At 38.3% G+C, this 14,657-nt stretch overlaps 1 protein-coding gene across 1 annotated transcript in view; it reads right to left on the reverse strand.

Moving 5' to 3' along the window:
* The window catches only part of OPHN1 (oligophrenin 1), a 606,300-nt gene that overhangs the window by 231,017 nt on the left and 360,626 nt on the right, over positions 1 to 14,657 (reverse strand). The window contains exon 11 of the mRNA XM_029240840.1: positions 8,152 to 8,243. Within this exon, the coding sequence (XP_029096673.1) occupies positions 8,152 to 8,243 (92 nt within the window). The remainder of the gene's footprint in view (positions 1 to 8,151; positions 8,244 to 14,657) is intronic.

Below are 14,657 nucleotides of genomic sequence, written 5' to 3' on the forward strand. Positions count from 1 at the left end.
ATTTAATCTACACAGGAAGGCTATAAAGCAGGAACTACAGTAACCCCTATTTTATAGAAGGGGAAACTGAGGCACAGAGAGGTTACCTAAGTTCACACAGTGGGTAAATATAGAGCCAGGATTTGAATTTAGGAATTTTCGTCCAGCAGCCATGTTCTTTCTTAACTAATACACTATAAGGCCTCTTCTGCATGGCAGATGACTTCAAATCCAATTTTATTTTATTTACTTGCAGTAACTATAACTACATACACAGACATACCCCAATTTGGTATACTATGTTCTTTTTAGACCTTCAAAGCCAAACTGGAATTTGGGGATTGACCATATTATTGCAGGTATAAGGTCTCTTCCATTCTCTGTGTAGTTGTGCCATTATGAGATGCTTGTTACTCTCACTCCTATGTTAAGATGAGACCTCTCTCAGAGTCATGAAATGATAAGAGCAATTACAAGAGAGTTCAGTGGAAAAGTCACTGTGCCTCAGTTTCTTTATCCATAAAAATGTTGGAGCAGACAAGCTGTGAGGTCCTTTACAGTTCCGATATCGAGACGCCTGTTCTATCTGTCCTTCTGTCTCTTATTCCATTAAAGTACTCCTTAAAAAAGGAAAGAAAAAAAAAGAAAAAGCAATTCATTAACTAGAATGAATCGTTCTTTTTTCTGCTCTTTAGCTGTTTGGGCACAATTACACTTTACAGGATTTGCTACTGAACTAGGGATATTAGCTAACATCGTCATCAGTTAATGAAAAGGAATTCTGAATTCTAGGTGTCCTCAGGAGCTTATAAGCATTGTGACCCCTATCGACCCATGCCAATTTTTTCCTCACAGACTCAAATTATAATATTCAAATAAGACTAAACCCTTAAGTGAAAAAAAAAAAAAGCCCCCAAATGATCTTTAAGCCAGAATCAACTGAAAACCGGGACTTGGCTTTGGGCACTGGATTCTTTCAAGTTTACCATTTTCTAAGAAACATCCAACCATTTGGATATGCCTTATGGGGCTAGAAAGTCCAGAAATCTTTGTAAAAACAGCTACACAGCTGAATCCTGAAGCCAGAAGGAAGGAGAGCAAGCAAATGGGCAACAAACATAAAAGCACATGCTGTAGACTAGATAGGATGTTAAGCCCATTCTAGACTCAGTTTCCCTACATGGGAAACCAATAAGCTGGTATGTGTCCTCTCTTGACCATACGGAGAAACTGAAAGAATAAATAAGTGACTATTCAATAAGCATTTGGAGATTCTTGGGTGCTACCGAAAGTCAAATTCAAAGAAGAATACTGCTAAGAACAAGATGACAAAGTAGAGAGTACAGACTTCTAGTCCAGGCTTTTCCATTATGACTTTAGACAAATCCTTTGCCCACCCTGAGGTCTGAGTCACGCATCTAAAACAAAAAGGCATATACAGCATATTTGCAGTAGAGTCCAGTGGTTAAGAGTATGACTTGGAAACCAGTATTCCTGGATTTGGATCCTAGCTCTAATATTAAATAACTGTATAACCTAAGTGCTTAACTTCTTTCTGTCTCCTTGTCTTTGTGAAATTGGGATAGTAACACCCCCTACTTCATGTGACTGATGAAGACTAAAGGAAAATATACACTTAAAAGGCTGAGAATGGTGCCTGGCACACAGAGGTACTCAGAGAATGTTAGCAGTTCTTGTTGTCATCATCATTGTCACTGTTGTCATTATTACTATTATTATTGCCCTTCAAGTTCTGATGGCCTATGAGCCTATGGCTTCAAATATTGGTAGGAACACTAATAAAAAAGTTATCCTCTATTCTGGAAATAGAAAAAGGGACTCAAAGAGTCCTTTGTTCTATCCCACAGAGAACATGAGTAAAGGTGCCTGATGTCTACTGGGAGGCCTGCCTCTGCCCCTTATATCTGACTGACAAGCAAGGAAAGCAAATGCGGAGGTCACATGACTCAGAAAACTCCACATATACAGAGGTACCTCAGCATCTGTTAATTATTATATTGGACCCTCTATTTCAGAACATATTTATTCTCCTTATAATAGGCAATGGAATAAAATTAAAAAGAACATGGGGTGTGGAGACCTACAGACCAGGGATTGATCACAGCCTTGATACTATGTGACTTTGATTAGGCAAGGCAGTTAAATATATACAAGTCTTAATCTCTTCACTGTTAAACGAGGGAATGTTTTTTAAAGTGCCCAATATTTTGTAATTATGTTCATCAGGGATATTGGCCTGTAGTTTTCTTTCTTTGTGACATCTTTGTCTGGTTTTGGTATCAGGGTGATGGTGGCCTCGTAGAATGAGTTTGGGAGTGTTCCTACCTCTGCTATATTTTGGAAGAGTTTGAGAAGGATAGGTGTTAGCTCTTCTCTAAATGTTTAATAGAATTCGCCTGTGAAGCCATCTGGTCCTGGGCTTTTGTTTGTTGGAAGATTTTTAATCACAGTTTCAATTTCAGTGCTTGTGATTGGCCTGTTCATATTTTCTCTTTCTTCCTGGTTCAGTCACGGCAGGTTGTGCATTTCTAAGAATTTGTCCATTTCTTCCAGGTTGTCCATTTTATTGGCATAGAGTTGCATGTAGTAATCTCTCATGATCCCTTCTATTTCTGCAGTGTCAGTTGTTACTTCTCCTTTTTCATTTCTAATTCTATTGATTTCAGTCTTCTCCTTTTTCTTCTTGATGAGTCTGGCTAATGTCTTATCAATTTTGTTTATCTTCTCAGAAAACCAGCTTTTAGTTTTATTGATCTTTGCTACCGTTTCCTTCATTTCTTTTTCATTTATTTCTGATCTGATCTTTATGATTTCTTTCCTTCTGCTAACTTTGGGGATGTTTTTTGTTCTTCTTTCTCTAATTGCTTTAGGTGCAAGGTTAGGTTGTTTATTTGAGATGTTCCCAGTTTCTTAAGGTAGGATGTATTGCTATAAACTTCCCTCTTAGAACTGCTTTTGCTGCATCCCATAGGTTTGGGGTCGTCGTGTCTCCATTGTCATTTGTTTCTAGGTATTTTGCGATTTCCTCTTTGATTTCTTCAGTGATCACTTGGTTATTAAGTAGTGTATTGTTTAGCCTCCATGTGTTTGTATTTTTTACAGATCTTTTCCTGTAATTGATATCTAGTCTGATAGCGTTGTCGTCGGAAAAGATACTTGATAGGACTTCAATTTTCTTAAATTTAACAAGGCTTGATTTGTGACCCAAGATATGATCTCTCCTGGAGAATGTTCCATGAGCACTTGAGAAAAATGTGTATTCTGTTGTTTTTGGATGGAATGTCCTATAAATATCAATTAGGTCCATCTTGTTTAATGTATCATTTAAAGCTTGTGTTTCCTTATGTATTTTCATTTTGGATGATCTGTCCATTAGTGAAAGTGGGGTGTTAAAGTCCCCTACTATGATTGTGTTACTGTCAATTTCCCCTTTTATGTCAGTTAGTATTTGCCTTATGTACTGAGGTGCTCCTATGTTGGGTTCATAAATATTTACAATTGTTATATCTTCTTCTTGGACTGATCCATTAAAAGGAACAGAAACCATGATCAAGTGGGGTTTATTCCAGGAATGCAAGGATTCTTCAATATACGCAAATCAATCAACGTGATACACCATAGTAACAAACTAAAGGAGAAAAACCATATGATCATCTCAATAGATGCAGAAAAAGCTTTCGATAAAATTCAACACCCATTTATGATAAAAAAATAACACTGCAGAAAGTAGGCATTGAAGGAACTTTCATCTACAAAATAAAGGCCATATATGACAAACCCACAGCAACATCGTCCTCAATGGTGAAAAACTGAAACCATTTACACTAAGATCAGGAACAAGACAAGGTTGCCCACTCTCACCACTATTATTCAACGTAGTTTTGGAAGTTTTAGCCACAGCAATCAGAGAAGAAAAAGAAATAAAAGGAATCCAAATGGGAAAAGAAGAAGTAAACTTGTCACTGTTTACAGATGACATGATACTATACATAGAGAATCCTAAAGATGCTACCAGAAAACTACTAGAGCTAATCAATGAATCTGGTAAAGTAGCAGGATACAACATTAATGCACAGAAATCTCTGGCAATCCTATACACTAATGAAGAAAAATCTGAAAGTGAAATTAAGAAAACACTCCCATTTACCATTGCAACAAAAAGAATAAAATATCTAGGAATAAACCTACCTAAGAGACAAAAGACCTGTTTGAGAAAAACTATAAGACACTCATGAAAGAAATTAAAGATGATACAAACAGATGGAGAGATATACCATGTTCTTGGTTTGGAAGATCAACATTGTGAAAATGACTATGCTACCCAAAGCAATCTTCTACAGATTCAATGCAATCCCAGTCAAACTACCACTGGCATTTTTCACAGAACTGGAACAAAGAATTTCACAATTTGTATGAGAACACAAATAACCCCGAGTAGCCAAAGCAATCTTGAGAAAGAAAAATTGAGATGGAGGAATCAGGCTCCCTGACTTCAGACTATACTACAAAGCTACAGTAATCAAGACAGTATGGTACTTGCACAAAAACAGAAATATAGATCAATGGAACAGGATAGAAAGCCCAGAGATAAACCCCACACATATGGTCACCTCATGTTTGATAAAGGAAGCAAGAATATACAGTGGAGAAAAGACAGCCTCTTCAATAAGTGGTGCTGGAAAACTGGACAGGTACATGTAAAAGTATGAAATTAGAACACTCCTTAACACCATACACAAAAATAAACTCAAATGGATTAAAGACCTAAATGTAAGGCCATGCACTGTCAAACTCTTAGAGGAAAACATAGGCAGAACACTCTATGACATAAATCACAGCAAGATCCTTTTTGACCCAACTCCTAGAGAAATGGAAATAAAAACAAACATAAACAAATGGGACCTAATTAAACTTAAAAGCTGTTGCACAGCAAAGGAAATCATAAACCAGACCAAAAGACAGCCCTCAGAATGGTAGAAAACATTTGCAAATAAAGCAACTGACAAAGGATTAATCTCCAACATTTACAAGCAGCACATGCAGCTCAATAACAAAAATGGAAACAACCCAATCCAAAAATGGGCAGAAGACCTAAATAGACATTTCCCCAAAGAAGATATACAGATTGGCAACAAACACATGAAAGAATGCTCAACATCATTAATCATTAGAGAAATGCAAATCAAAAGTACAATGAGATATCATCTCACACCGGTCAGGATGGCCACCATTAAAAAAATCTAGAAACAATAAATGCTGGAGAGGGTGTGGAGAAAAGGGACCACTCTTGCACTGCTGGTGGGAATGTGAATTGGTACAGCCACTATGGAGAACAGTATGGAGGTTCCTTAAAAAACTAAAAATAGAACTAGTATACGACCCAGCAATCCCATTACTGGGCATATACCCTGAGCAAACCATAATTCAAAACTTTATGTACCAAAATGTTCGTTGTAGGTCTATTTACTATAGCCAGGACATGGAAGCAACCTAAGTGTCCATCACTGGATGAATGTATAAAGACGATGTGGCACATACATACAATGGAATATAAAAAGAAACAAAATTGAGATATTTGTAGTGAGGTGGATGGACCTAGAGTCTGTCATACAGAGTGAAGTAAGTCAGAAAGAGAAAAACAAATACTGTATGCTAACTCATACATATGGAATCTAAGAAAAAAATGGTCATGAAGAACCTAGGGGTAAGATGGGAATAAAGACACAGACCTACTATAGAATGGACTTGAGGATATGGGGAGGGGGAAGGGTAAGCTGTGACAAAGTGAGAGAGTGGCATGGACATATATACACTACCAAACATAAAATAGATAGCTACTGGGAAGCAGCCGCATAGCACAGGGAGATCAAGTCGGTGGTTTGTGACCACCTAGAGGGGTGGGATAGGGAGGGTGGGAGGGAGGGAGACGCAAGAGGGAAAAGATATGGGAACATATGTATATGTGTATCTGAATCACTGTGTTATAAAGCAGAAACTAACACACCATTGTAAAGCAATTATACTCCAATAAAGGTGTTAAGAAAAAAAAATAAAATAAAATTTAAAATAAATAAATAAATAAAAATAAAATGCCCTAGATGTGGCAAGTAAAATCATAGATACATTGAAACTTTAATTCCTGGGTTCTATTCTCAGAATTCCTCAGCATTTTTGGTTAGGGAAAAACACATTTAAAAATGAATACCAAATTCCGTATCTAACATGAGCTATACACAGCAATAGATGCAAGATATATAAAGATGAGTTGGTCTTAGTCCGTAACCTTAGTGCCAAACTCTTTGCAAATGCTTTGAGTCTATGGCAATATTACTTGCAAGTGGGTGGCAAATTTAAGCTGAAAAGTGAATCAGAATGGAACTAGACACAGAAAATTTTTATTTCGTTTATGTACATTGATGCTGCATAGCCAAAGACACTAAATGTTCATGAAAAGAAGACAGCCAACAGTCACTTTCCCCTTCCTACTGGGCCTGAAGCTGTGGGGGAAATGAGTGACAGCCTTATGGTTATCAGTAACAATGTTTACAATTACAGCCATCTTTGATTGAGACCATACATTCTTTTTTTTTTTTTTTTTTTTTGGCTGTGGTGGGTCTTTGTTGCTGCGCGTGGGCTTTCTCTAGTTGCGGCGAGCGGGGGCTATGCTTTGTTGCAGTGCATGGGCTTCTCGTTGTGGTGGCTTCTATTGTTGTGGAACAGGGGCTCTAGGAACACGGGCTTCAGTAGCTGTGGTACGCAGGTTGAGGAGTTGTAGCACACGGGCTTAGTTGTTCCACGGCATGTGGGCTTTTCCTGGACCGGGGCTTGAACCCGTGTCCCCTGCATTGGCAGGTAGATTCTTAACCACTGTGCCACCAGGGAAGTCCAGGACCATCCATGCTTAACAAAGAACGCATATAGATTCACAAACAGAATTTTTTTTAACATCTTTATTGGAGTATAGTTGATTTACAATGTTGTGTTAGTTTCTGCTGTGTAACAAAGTGAATCAGATATACGTATACATATATCCCCATATCCCCTCCCTCTTGCGTCTCCCTCCCACCCTCCCTATCCCACCCCTCTAGGTGGTCACAAAGCACTGGGCTGATCTCCCTGTGCTATATGGCTGCTTCCCACTAGCTATCTATTTTACATTTGGTAGTGTACATATGTCCATGCCACTCTCTCAACTTCGCCCCAGCTTACCCTTCCACAAAGAGAAATTTAAAATGGGGAAATGGACTAATAGTTACTTATTCCCAGACAAAAAATGCCTCATTTTCTTAATCTGATCTATATGACTCCAGTCACTAATAGTTTTGTTCATATGATATTGTAATTCAACCTTCAAGTTCCTTTCTAGCAATCGGATCATTTTGTTAAATTCTACTGTATTACTTAGTGCCTAATACATGGAAATAATGGACTGAAATAAAATAAACACATTTACTCACTGAATTTTGGATCAACCTCCCAACTATATAACATGCCTTTTTCCAAAGTAACTCCAAATATTCTCATTTTAAAATTTAACAGTTAAATTTCCCTCTGATAAAATTGCCCAGGTTGAAAAAACAAAAAAGAGGGCACTGGAGAGAAACAAATGCAACAAAGTCCAAAGTTTGCAAGCTTTTGCTGAAACCAGAAAGTTGATAATCAAACTATTTCCACTTTACATAAATATCTGCAAAGTAGGAAAATCTGTAACATATTTGTACCAAATGGGGAAAAAAGACTCCCCAATACCACTACCACCCTCCATCCAATCTACCTCCCCTTAAATATGTGTTCCAATTCATTTGTTCTTGTATATTAGGAAATAAAAAAGAATGAGTTTTGTTACCCTGTCCTTTTGTAGCATCACCAAATGTTGACCTTTTGCATATATAATAGCAAATTAAATCCTAGGAGTAACTTCTGCCTAAAGCAAGTGAGGCAAAGCTGACTGAACCTTGAATAGAGAAAACTAGCTCTGGGCCAGCTTTAACAGGGATCCCTGAAAGGGCAGCCAGAAGAGCCAAGACAGTGATGTCATGAATAATTTTGCTCATTTTTATCAACGAGAGATGACAGAGGAAAATAAAATACCTACCCAGGCTCAGCATCTGGCACATGGGGACATTGTCAATTCATATCAGCACAGCTTACCTTTCATTAGTTTCTATATCAAAACAGAATCTCTTGTCGATAGACTCCGTCTTCCTTCTCACGCAGTACTTCAGGGTTAAGTCCAAGGGTCCCTGATATAAGAAAAGGATTAATAGCCAGCTTGAAAAAAAATACATAGAAGCTTCTTCTGCCTACTGCAGCATTCTCAGTGTCACTTGGAAGGCATCTCTCAGGGCAGCGGGAACAATGTTTAGCCTCACTGAGAACCTTGTCCCCTCAAATGGTAGTTGCAGCAAGGTGGCAGATGGTTTCTCTCTGCTCCAAAAATCAATGGCTGAGTTCAGGAGAAAATGCTCAGGATAAGCCCTTGCTCTTTTCCAAGCATGATATATTAAATAGGAAACTCATTATACAACATGTAAAGGGGAATTCAGGAGAAATGGGCTGCCCAAATGCCATTAAGTGTACAAAATAAAATTTCGTGAGGCTTCTACGTAGGGAGTTTGCAATGAGTAAGTGGCTTTCTGCATCTTCCTTGCATTAAAGTGGCAGATAGAAGAGGGGAAGAAAACATTTTTGGTTCCCCACTTCCAGAGTCTTTAAGATGATGGGAATTACAAAAGCAGTATCTCCAAAGATAGGGCAGGAGTAGGGAAAATAGGCATATTTGTGTAATAGTCAAGGTGACATTTGGTATTTCATATGTGCAGGATAGTGTGGCCCATCTGTCTTGTGGTCATGTAACAAGGCCATAGAAATCCACTGTGTCCACAGAGTAAAATTCCCCAAATCCCAACATAGTTCAGTTCCCTTCTGTTATCTCAACAGAGACAGTGGGGTATAGGAAAGAGAAGTAATGTTTATGGATCACCTACTATGTGCCACATATTATGATAGGTATTTTTAAACCACTTTTCTTCTTAACAACATTCAGAAGGAAGTGAACCGCAGAGAGGTAAAATGGCTTACCCAAAGTCACCCAAGTTGATATAGCAGAAATAGCAATAAACTAAGAAGTTTAAAACCTTGGGTCTTGTCTCAGTTATGCCATTTACTAGCTATGTGGCCCAGAGTAAATATTCTTCCTCTCTGAATATAAACTTCACAACCTATTAAATAGGAATAATATTACCCACCTTGCTGTCTCGAATTCAGAAATACTGCCTAAGCACTATACCATCCAAACTGGTCCATACAGCTGATCATCCAGTACTTCCCTCTCATTGTCACACTCAAGCCCTTTGCAGGTCTATCCTTTTACCTGTTCCTGCACTATAGAAACAAAACTCTATATTCACCTTTCAATCTGCCTTCCCAACCCCAACACTTAGGATATCAAGCACTGTTAGCCTTGCAAGATGAGAGTAATTAACAGTATCATGTATTCACCCTCCTTCTTTAAACTCTCAACTCCTTCAGATTTGGTGAGGTGATGTCAAAGCTTGGGGGACAACACCCTGCCCCCCACTCCAGGTTCACCTCCAGACACCGTCATCTAGTTTATGTCCCATCAGTGCAAAAGTACTCTTATTTCACACATGTATCATGCTCTTTCATGACTCCAACTTTGCATATACTGTTTCCTCCACCCAAAGTGACTTTATCTATATTCTTTGACTGGCTAAACTCTTAACTTGTTCTGCAACTTGTAGTTCAGCTTTCATTTCCTCAAAAATCCTTCCCCAATACCATATACTGTCTGCTATGTGTTTTCTGCATTGTATTAAAGCTTTTTTTTTTCATGTCTGATTTCCCCACTTGACTGAGATCTCCTCAAGGATGTGGGCAGTGTCTTATTTATCTTTATATCTCTAGTACCTAGTAAAGAGTTAGTGCTCAACAAATATAAACTACATTATCATCCTTGCCATTTTTTCTGAGAAAAATGATACTGAGCAACATTAAGTAATTTACTCAAGATCACAATTTACTAGGCCACAGAACTAGGACTTAAGGCTAGTTCTTGAGACAAGAGTGTCCAAGAGGTGGAGTAGGACGACCCTTAGCTCACTTCCTCCCATGTGCACACCAATATTACAACTATTTACGGAGCGATGATCAATGATGAGAATCACCTGAAGACTAGCAGAAAAGATCTTCTACAGCTAAAAGTATAAGGAAGGAACCACAACTAGACAAGTAGGAGGGGCACAGACATGGTATAGTCAAGGCGCACACCCCTGGGTACATGATCCACAAACAGGAAGATAATTACAATCGCAGAGTTTATCCCTAAGGGGCAAGGGATAAACTGACCCCCATATGGGATTCCTAGTCAGGGGGTCCTGACCTGGGAAGACAAGGCCTCAGAACATCTGGCTTTGAAAGCCAGGGCTTCCTTTCAGGAGGGCCAGAGGGCTGTAGGAAATAGACACTCTATTCTTATAGGGTGCACACAAAATCTCACCTGCTCTGAGAACCAGGACAAAAGCAGTAATTTGAAAGGGGCCTGGGTCAATTCAACCTGCTGGTATTAGAGACCCACCCAGAGAGACAGGAGACAACTGGAACTCACCCTAGGGACATAGACACTGGTGGCAGCCATTTTGAGGAGCACCATTTTGGAGTTCCCCTTGTAGCTTATTAATGTCAGACCTGGCCCCACCCACCAGCTAGTTGGAAAAAGTCCTAGGACATGCTAGGCCAGCCACAGAGGGATACAGCCCCATCCACCATCAGGCTAGCAGCAGCAATAGATCCCCCTGGACTACCCAGCCATTCCAGGACCCAGTGTCATCTAACAGAGAGCACAGGGCTCAGCCCTGCTCACCAGAAAGTGGGCAAAGCTGCACGCACTGGCCTTACTCTGGAGCAGGCAGGCAACAGCCCCAGGATACAATGGGCTCCAACACTGCCCAGCAGTGTGCTGAAACCAGCTTTGAGACATACTGTGCCCCACAGCCAGCTTACCCAGGATCCAGCCCCACCAAACAGCAGGCTGACACCAGTCCTTAGACCCCAGCTTGACCCAGCAGCAGCTTGACACTTGCTCTGGGACCCTTCCTTTGGGCTTCACAAGAAGCCAACCAATGACCTGGCCAAGCCCACCAGTGGGTAAGGACCAGGACACAGCCTAAACTACCATGGGGAAATAACCAGTTCCAGGACTCCCTGGGCCCCACAGCCAACTGCAATGGAATGCAGAACAGCCCAGCAGCAGGTGGTAGCTTCAGCAGTAGGCAGGGCCTGGCAACCAACCACGGGGGGTTGCCCACCAGTTTGCCCATAATAGTAGGCCCCACCAAAAGAGGGGCCTCTTTTTATATATAAGACATTCTATTCAAAAGCTAGCTGCAGAATATACGCTCTTTTCAAGTGCACATAACACTCTCCAGGATAGATCACAAGCTAGGATGCAAAACAAGTGTCAGTAAATTTAAGGAGATAGAAATCATATCAAGTATCTTTTCTAACCACAACACTATGACTAGAAATCAACTACAAGAAAAAAACTGCAAAAAAACCTATAAAGATGTAGAGGATAAACACTGTGTTACCAAACAACCAAAGGATCACTGAAGAAATCAAAGAGGAAATCAAAAATACTTGGAGACAAATGAAAATGAAAACAAAACAATCCAAAATTTGTGGAATGCAACAAAAGCAATTCTAAAAGTGAATGTTACACCAATACAAGCCTATCTCAGGAAACAAGAAAAATCTCAAATAAACAATGTAACCTTACACATAAAGTAACTAGAAGAACAAACAAAAGCCAGTGTCACTACAAGAAAAGAAATAATAAGATCAGAGCAGAAATAAATGAAATAGAGACTAAAAAACAAAAAATAGAAAAGATAGATTAAATTAAGAGATGGTTGAAAACATAAACAAAATTGATAAATCTTTACCCAGAGTCATCGAGAAAAAAGAGAGAGGGCCCAAATCAATAAAATCAGAAATAAAAAAGAAGTTACAACCAACAACACAGAAATACCAAGGATCATAAGCGATTACTATGATCAATCAAACACCAATAAAATGGACAACCTAAGAGAAATTCCTAGAGATAAATGTACAACCTTCCAAAACTGAATCAAGAAGAAATAGAAAATACAAACAGACCAATTACCAGTAATGAAACTGAATGAGTAATTAAAAGAAATACTCCCAACACACAAAAGTACAGAACCAGATGGCTTCACAGGTGAATTCTACCAAACATTTAAAGAAGACTAACACCTATTCCTCTCAAACTATTTCAAAAAATTATAGTGGCAATACACTTCTGAATTCATTCTGTGAGGCCTGCATCACCTTGATATCAAAATCAGACAAAGACACCACAAAAACAGAAAATTACAGGCCAATATCACTGATGAACATACATGAAAAAAATCCTCAACAAAACTTTAGGAAAGCCAATTCAACAGTACATTAAAAGGATCATACACCATAATCAACTGGGATTTATCCCAGGGATGCAAGGATGGTTCAATATCCACAAATCAATGTGATACACCACTTAATAAACTGAAGACTAAAAAATCATATGATCATCTCAAGAGATGCAGAAAGAGCTTTTGACAAAATGCAACATCCATTATGATAAAAAAATTCTTAACAAAATTGATATACAGGGAACATGCCTCAACGTAATAAAGGTCAAATATGATGAGCCCACAGCTAACATCATAGTCAATGGTGCAAAGCTGAAAGCATTTCCTCTACGACCAGAAACAAAACAAGGATACCCACTCTTACCAGTTTTAATGAACATAGTATTGGCATTGCAGGCCACAGCAATCAGACAAGGAAAAAAAAACCCTAATTGGAAAGGAAGAAGTAAAAGTGTCAATGTTTGCAGATGACATGATACCACATATACAAAATCCTAAAGATGCTACCAAAAAAACTATTAGAACTCATTGAAGAATTCAGTAAAGTTGCAGGATACAAAATTAACATACAGAAATCTGTGGCATTTGTACACACTGACAACAAACTATCAGAAAGAGAAATTAATAAAATAATCCCATTTATAATCTCATAAAAAAATAAAATACCTAGGAATAATCTAAGGAGGTAAAATGCCTGTACTCAGAAAACTATAAGATGCTAATAAAAGAAACTGAAGATGATACAAACAAATGTAAAGATACTCCATGCTTGTGGATTAGAAGAATTAATATTGTTAAAATGACCGTACTACCCAAGGTAATCTACAGATTCTATGTAATCACTATAAAACTAGCAATGGCATTTTTCACAGAACTAGAACACATAATTCTAATATCTGTATATAAATGCATAAACCCTGAGTAGCCAAAACAATCTTGAGAAGGATGAACAAAGCTGAAGTTAACATGCTCCCTGATTTCAAACTATACTACAAAGATACAGTAATCAAAACACTATTGTTCTGGCACAAAAACAGACACATAAATCAATGCAACAGAACAGAGAGACCAATAATGAACCCACACTTATGGAGTCCATTAATCTATGACAAAGGATGCAAGACTATACAATGGGGAAAAGACAGTCTCTTCAATAAATGATGTTGGGAAACTAGACAGCTACATGCAAAAGAATCAAACTGGACTACTTTCTCACATCATATACAAAAATAAACTCAAAATGAATTAAAGACTTAAGTGTAGGATTTGAAAGCATAAAACTCCTAGAAGAAAACATAGGCAGTTCTCTCTGTGACATCAGGCTTAGCAATATTTTATTGGATCTGTCTTCTCAGGCAAGGGCAACAACAGCAAAAATAAACAAATGGGAAACTATAAACAAAATGAAAAGGCCACCTACTGAATGGGAGACAATATTTGTAGGTGATATATCTGATACAGGGTTAATATCCAAAATATACAGAGAACTCATAAAACTCAAAATTAAAAAAAAACAACTTAAAGAATAGACAGAGGGCCTAAATTTTTTGAAAGAAGACAAACGAATGGCCAACAGGAACATTAAAAGATGCTTAGCATCGCTGATCATTGGGGAAATGCAAATGAAAACCACAATGAGATGTCACCTCACATCTGACTGAATGGCTATCATCAAAAAGACCACAAATAACAAATATTGGTGAGGATGTAGAGGAAAGGAAACCCTAGTACGCTCTTGGTGGGAATTTAAATTGGTGCAGCGACTGTGGGAAACAGTATGGAGATTCCTCAAAAATTTAAACATAGAGCTTCCATATGATACAGCAATTCCACTCCTGGGTATTTGTCGGAAGAAAACAAACACACTAATTAGAAAAGATATATGCATCCCTATGTTGAGCATTACTTACAATAGCCAAGATATGGAAGCAATCTAAGTGCACACGAGTAGATAAATGGATTAAAAAACATGTGGTATATAAAAACCATGGAATATTACTCAGCCATACAAGGGAATGAAATCTTGCCATTTGCGTCAACATGGATGGACCTCGAGGGTATTATGATAAGTGAAACAAGTCAGACAGAGAAAGACAAATACCATATGATTTCACTTATATGTTAAATCCAAAAAACGAAACAAATGAACCAACATAATGAAACAGAAATAGAATCATAGGTACAGAGAACAAACAGGTGGTTGCC

Source organism: Monodon monoceros, unplaced genomic scaffold, assembly GCF_005190385.1.
Source record: "Monodon monoceros isolate NGI ecotype Baffin Bay Population unplaced genomic scaffold, NGI_Narwhal_1 Super_Scaffold_22, whole genome shotgun sequence".
NCBI classification, from domain to species: Eukaryota; Metazoa; Chordata; class Mammalia; order Artiodactyla; family Monodontidae; genus Monodon; species Monodon monoceros.